This window comes from Bison bison, unplaced genomic scaffold, assembly GCF_000754665.1.
Source record: "Bison bison bison isolate TAMUID 2011002044 unplaced genomic scaffold, Bison_UMD1.0 scf7180017864085, whole genome shotgun sequence".
Classification (NCBI taxonomy): Eukaryota; Metazoa; Chordata; class Mammalia; order Artiodactyla; family Bovidae; genus Bison; species Bison bison.
Window position 1 is genome coordinate 358690 of NW_011494657.1, and position 6169 is coordinate 364858.

General features: G+C 59.0%; 2 protein-coding genes across 2 annotated transcripts in view; both read left to right on the plus strand.

Annotated features, from left to right (window-relative positions):
• PCOLCE (procollagen C-endopeptidase enhancer) overlaps positions 1–3413 on the plus strand; it is a 5522-nt gene extending 2109 nt beyond the window's left edge. Inside the window, exons 4-10 of the mRNA XM_010837900.1 lie at positions 1–77; positions 663–787; positions 1310–1446; positions 1788–2023; positions 2269–2346; positions 2478–2648; positions 2791–3413. The exon at positions 1–77 is cut by the window's left edge and continues 42 nt beyond it. Of these exons, the coding sequence (XP_010836202.1) occupies positions 1–77; positions 663–787; positions 1310–1446; positions 1788–2023; positions 2269–2346; positions 2478–2648; positions 2791–2933 (967 nt within the window). The 3' untranslated portion in view covers positions 2934–3413. The remainder of the gene's footprint in view (positions 78–662; positions 788–1309; positions 1447–1787; positions 2024–2268; positions 2347–2477; positions 2649–2790) is intronic.
• A 1502-nt stretch (positions 3414–4915) lies between these two features.
• The window catches only part of MOSPD3 (motile sperm domain containing 3), a 2479-nt gene continuing 1225 nt past the window's right edge, over positions 4916–6169 (plus strand). The window contains exons 1-3 of the mRNA XM_010837902.1: positions 4916–5358; positions 5588–5663; positions 5879–6164. Of these exons, the coding sequence (XP_010836204.1) occupies positions 5154–5358; positions 5588–5663; positions 5879–6164 (567 nt within the window). The 5' untranslated portion in view covers positions 4916–5153. The remainder of the gene's footprint in view (positions 5359–5587; positions 5664–5878; positions 6165–6169) is intronic.

Sequence of the window (6169 nt, forward strand, 5' to 3'; positions counted from 1 at the left end):
AGGGCCCCCCCCAGGCGCGAGGCGGAAATGGGTCACCGACCCGCGGGTGGAATGGGCGGCCTGGGGTTACTGGGACGGTGAGTAACGCCCGCCCCCGTCCGCAATCGGGCTCCCTCTGATGGGCGCGGGGGGCACCCCCGGGCTGGGGGACTAGGTTCCCCCCGACCCGGAGCCCCCTACACCCAGCCCGGGGGCTCCCGATTGCGGTCCCATCACCCCCTCCTGGCGGCAGAAGTCTCCTTAAAATCTTTAAGGCGGGGACTTCCCCAGAGGGGCCTCGGGGCTGTGCCCCAATTTGAGGGCACCCTCACAGCAAGGGGACTTCCAGCCGTGATGGGGACTTTTCTGCCGGGCCGGGGAGATGGGATCTCCCAGGGGAAGAGGAGCGATGTGGCCTCGGGTCAGGGGGAGGGGCAAGAAGGGAGCGGGTCCAGTCAGTTCCTCCCCCCTCTTCCACCGCCCGCCTGGGCGCCCATTGGTCCAAAACCTCCCCGAGCCCCGCTCGGCCAAGCCCCATCTCTGCTAACCTTCCCCCCTTCTTTCCTCTCCCTCCTCTCGCCCCCTCCTCCTGAGACCCAGACATCTGAGCTTTCTGCACGGTCTCCTCCAGCTGACGAGGGTCTCCACCGCCCCCCACCCCCACTCCTTTCTCCCCTCCCCAGAGCACCAATTTTGCGGGGGGCGGCTGGAGAAGGCCCAGGGAACCCTGACCACGCCCAACTGGCCCGAGTCCGATTACCCCCCTGGCATCAGCTGTTCCTGGCACATCATCGCGCCCCCGGACCAGGTACTGACCCCCTGCCCCGGTTGCCCTCGGGGACCCGGGCGGCGCCCTCCAGCATGCAGACTGCAAAAGATTTACTGAACATCGACAATGTCCCCAGCACTGAGCTTGCCATGGTGGGGAGCACAAACAGACCCAGACCTGCTCGCACCCAAACAAAACATGTAAAATCACAACTGTGAGGAGCCTTACGAGAGCGAGGTACCCGATGTTGATATATAAACGGATTCGTGCGTGTGTGTATGTGATGGTGACGCTGGAGGTAGACTCTGGGTCTTTTCCTTGAGAATGAGCCAGGGCTTGGCCTTGCGGACTGCGGCGATGGAGGGTTCCGGTGAATGTGTGTGTTCCTCCGAGCCGCGGTGTGAATGCATTAAGAGGTGGGTTCCAGGGCCCGCGGGCGATGAGACAGGAGGCCCCGGCGAGCGTCCCGGAGGCGGCGGCGGGGTGGAGGAGGTGAGAACTCCGCACCCTCCCGCCACCCGGGGTCCCCCTGCGCAGCCTCCGCCTCTGCCCCGCCGCCAGGTGATCTCACTGACCTTCGGCAAGTTTGACCTGGAGCCCGACTCCTACTGCCGCTACGACTCTGTCAGCGTGTTCAACGGACCCGTGAGCGACGACGCCAAGCGGCTGGGAAAGTTCTGCGGCGACACAGTCCCGGGGTGAGGGGGCGCCACCTGGGTGGGCGACGGCGTCGGGGCGTCTCTACAGCCCCAGGTGCGGTAGCCCGGGGCTCCCCGCGGCCGGCGGGAGGGGCGGGGCTTAGCTGAAGCCGCGGGCGGCCTACGCGTCCGCCCCAAACCGGGTGGGCGGAGCAGATAGCGGCCCAGGCCGAGGCTTGGCGCCAGGCCTGGGGTCCTTGGATCACGAGGCCAGTGGAGCCTGCGAAATCGAGAAGCTGATGCAGCTAGCCGTGGGGCAAGGGTCAAAAGGCCGCCGGCCAGGGCAGGGAGCAGGATGCGCTACCCGCCTGACACCTCCCCCGATGCCCCGCCGCCCGCAGTTCCATCACCTCCGAAGGGAACGAGCTCCTCGTCCAGTTCGTCTCGGACCTCAGCGTCACGGCCGACGGCTTCTCGGCCTCCTACAGGACCCAGCCTCGGGGCGCCACCGAAGGAGTCCCAGGGGAGGTCGGCTTGGGCCCCAAGCCCGGAGCCGGGTCCAAAGTCAAGCCTGAAGTCCCACCTGAAGAGAAATCCAAAGCCGCACCTAAGGCAGAAGCAACTCCGGTGGGCCCGGGTGAGTCTGGAAAGGGAGAGGAAGCGACGCAGGCCTCAGGGAGCTGCATCAGACAGAGTTCCTTCCTGCGCCCATTCATACAGCACCCACGAGCGCTGCTTCTGTGCTAAGGACGGGCACTGGGTGCTGGGACCCAAAGCTGGATAGAGCTCTGAAAAAGTTCAATGAGGCTTTTGTGGGGAAAGTGGTCCTTCCTCCCTGCTGGGTAGGTTGCCCTCCACTAAGGGTGCGCCCTCCCCCGCCAGATGCACCCAGTGTCACCTGCCCAAAGCAGTGCCGGAGGACAGGCACCCTGCAGAGCCACTTCTGTAACAGCGACCTGGGTAAGAAGCCCGTCCCCCAGCTCTGCCCTTCCAGCGCCTATAACCGCTCCTGTCCCCAAAGCTCTCCCCCAACTTCTGGTTCCAGCCCTGCCCTGGCCTCCAGTTTCACCTCTCGCCCCTCTCTCCCACAGTGGTGACAGGAATGATTAAGTCCATGGTGCGGGGCCCAGGGGAGGGTCTCACAGCAACTGTCAATGTCACTGGTGTTTACAAAACCGGAGGCCTGGACCTGCCCTCTCCACCCACGGACACCCTCCTGAAGTTTTATGTGCCCTGCAAGCAGTGCCCCCCCATGAAGAAAGGTAACGGAGATGTGGAACTGTAGAGGGAGACTGAGCCTCATGAAAACGATGGAGGTGGCAGAACCTGAGGGACTGGGGTGAGGCGATATTTCTATAAACTCTCAGTTACACAGATCCTCAGTCCCTCTCTCCCCTTCCCTAGGAATCAGTTACCTGCTGATGGGCCAGGTGGACAAGAACAGAGGTCCCATCCTTCCTCCAGAGAGCTTCGTGGTTCTCCACCGGCCCACCCAGCACCAGATCCTCACCAACCTCAGCAGGAAGTGCCCCTCCAAGCCTGTTTAGGCTGCTCGGGTCTCAGGCCTGAGCCCAAGCCAACCTCCACACCCTGGCCCTAGGGGACCCTTTTCTTATTCAAATAAATGTTTCTAGATTGAGGAAGGGGTCACATTTCCATTTCTATGGTTTTGGTGCTCTTGGAGGATTTGTTTTCATTCCTTCATTCAACTCAAGGGTTACTACAGGGAAGAATGTAAATTGAATCTTGTCACCCCTTTGCTCAAAATTCTCCCATATTCTCCACACACACACAAAATGGCAACTATTAATATGCAGAGGTGATGGATATGTAAATTAGCTTGACTGTGGCAATCTTTTCACAATGTATACATATATCAAAATGTCCAGTTGTACATCTTAAATATATACAATTTTTATATGTCAAAGATATCTCAATAAAGCTGTTTTAAAAAAACAAATTAAGGGAATTCCCTGGCGGTCCAGTGATTAAGACTCTGCACTTTTATTGCCGAGGGCCCGAGTTCAATCCCTGGTCAGGGAATTAAGATCCTATAAGCCACGTGCACAGTCAAAAAAAAAAAAAAAATTAAAATAACTCTGCCATAGTTTCCCATTAGTCTCAGCATAGAATCTGAAGTCCTACTATGGGCTCTGAGGCTCTAGGTGATCTGTGTCCTCTCTCTCACCTCCTCTCATCTCTGAGTATTATCTCCCATTCAGCCTCTTCCATCACACTGGCCCGTTGGCCATTTCTAGTACACATTTGCTTCCAGGTTTTGCTCTTGCTGTTCCCTAGATCTGGAATTCTCCACAGACATCTTGTGGTCCACTTCCTACCTTCAATCAGATCTCAGCTCAGAAGTTCATCTTAGTCACTCACTCATTTGTTCATTCCAAATGTCAGGGACTGTTTCAGGTGCCAAAAATACAACAAAACAGAGTCCCAGCTCTTGTGAAGAGGAGAGCACATTCTACCTGAACAGAGATAAACTAAAATAAACACCGAGGTCAAGTAGCTATAGGAGTGCTATGAACGAAGAACACAAAAGCATGATAAGAGGAAGGCAAAGGGAGATTCTATATTTGACAGGGTGCAGAGAAGACTTTCAGGTAAGATTAACTTTGTTTTGCTCCACTGCTAACCAAGTGTGTGGCCTGGGGTGACATTCTTCACCTTGTTGAGATTGTTTCCTCGTCTGAGAGTGGAGTTGATTCGGTGGGATGATGTGAGCAGCAGGACTGAACCATAATTCCCTCTGCAAATATGATGAGCTCCGCGCAGTAAGGAATCAAGAGAAGTGCTGTGGGCATAGATCCGAGTCCAATGGGGAGCAACATTCAACTAGTACTGTAGAAAACTTTTGTTGCTGCGGAAGCTCTTAGGAGAGCCTGGGATTGAAGAGGAAAAAGGAAAGAGAGCTCCCTTGTGGGATGTGATTGTAGTGATTCGGACAGCCTCAAGGGTGGGAGGAAGGAACAAAGCCCGACTCCCATCTTCGCTCGGGCCCCTTTCCCTAGCCCGCCGCCCCACTTATTCCAGGGTTAGCGTTCTAGCCCGAGACGCTCGTCAAGGGTTACGTCACTGGAATCAAGCCAATCACCGCTTTAGGCGCACCAATCAGCGAACAGTCATAGTTGAGTCGAGGCCGCCCGGGCCAATGATAGAGACCGTACGGCGGAAGTGCAGGAACGGTCTCCCGGAAAGATGGCAGCCCTGGTCCGGCCACAGGTTGATTGGCAGGTGCTGTGACCGGAGGTGAGCTTCCGAGCCCGACGGAAGCCCAACAAGCTCAGGAAGTGATCGGAGGCCCAGATACAGGACAGCTAGAGGCGGAAAGAGCAGCTCCGGAAGAGGCCGCGGCGGCCGGCGGAATCGGGCCTCGGAGGCAGGGGGCGGGTGCCCCGGGCGCCCGGAAGGGGCGGGGATTATGGAGATCAGGAACTAAGACGGAAGACTAGGGCCTGGGCTGGGAGGCGCGAGGGGCCGGGTTTCCCGGGTGGGCGTGACCCTCGAGGTAGGGCTTGGGGGCGGGGCTTAAGGGGACCCAGGGCGCTGCTGGGGGAGAAGGGTTTGGGGGACCTGGGCCTGGTCTGCTGGGGGGGCCTTATCTAGCGGGGTTCTGAGGCGGCGGCGGCGGCGGAATCACCCCACGCCCTGCTTTACGGTCTCATCCCGTTCTCTTCGCCCCTCTCACCCCTCAGCTTTATACTCCAGGCCCCGTCCCCTGAGCTCTGCCCTCGGATGTTCCACCGCCCAGAGCTTGCATGCGCCGTGGGGCGCCCCAGGACCAGGAGCTGGTGGGTCCGGGGGCTCCTGGGCGGGGGTCCCGGGGCGCCCCTCCTCCCTCGGGACCTGTTGTCCCGGTCCTCGTCTTTCCCCCGGATCTAGTATTCAGGGCGGACCAACGGAGCGGACCCCGGCAGCTGCTGACCCTCTATAACCCCACGGGAGCAGTGCTTCGCTTCCGAGGTGAAGGGGATGGGCGCCTCATACTCGGGATGTGGGGACTGGCGGCAATAGGCTGGGGAGCTGGGTGGGCTGGAGGAGTCAGATGAGTACGGTTGACTGTCCGGCCTTGGCAGAATGGAAGGGTCAAGTCCAGTCCTAGGGTAGAAGGCTGGGGGGACTCCATGGGCGAGGCTTGTGCAGGATTCTCTGAGGCAGTAGTCGATCGATCTCTCTGTGCCTTTTCCCCCAGTGCTGTGCACAGCACCTGCCAAATACACAGTGTTTGACGCGGAAGGATACGTGAAGCCCCAGTCCTGCATTGACATGTGAGTGAGCGGGTGGGGAGGCTGATGAAAGCCAGTGGTCGCTGCCAGCTTTCTCTGATTTACCCTGCTGTGACTTTGGTCTCAGAGCTGGTGCTCTTCAGCCTGTTTTTCCCCACCCTCTGTCTGCATCCCTAAGGGGGAGTTTCCTGGGAGGGTGGGGCCTGGATTCACTTGGATCACTGCCCCTCAATGGGCCTCTCTTTTCTCCGGACCAGTGTGATTCGCCACGTGGCCCCCCATCCCAGGAACTATGATGTCCAGGATCGCTTCCGCATTGAGCTCTCTGAGGAGGGAACAGAGGGCCGAGTGGTGGGGCGCAAGGACATCACCTCGGTTCTGAGGGCCCCAGCGTACCCCCTTGAGCTTCAGGGACAGTCTGACCCAACGCCCCACCCAGAGCCTCATTCCTGGACAGCATCATCCACAGCCCAGCCCTTCCCAGAGAACCCTCACCCGCAACTGGCCACCAGCTCCTTCCTCCTCTTCTTGCTGATGGGCACAGTCTC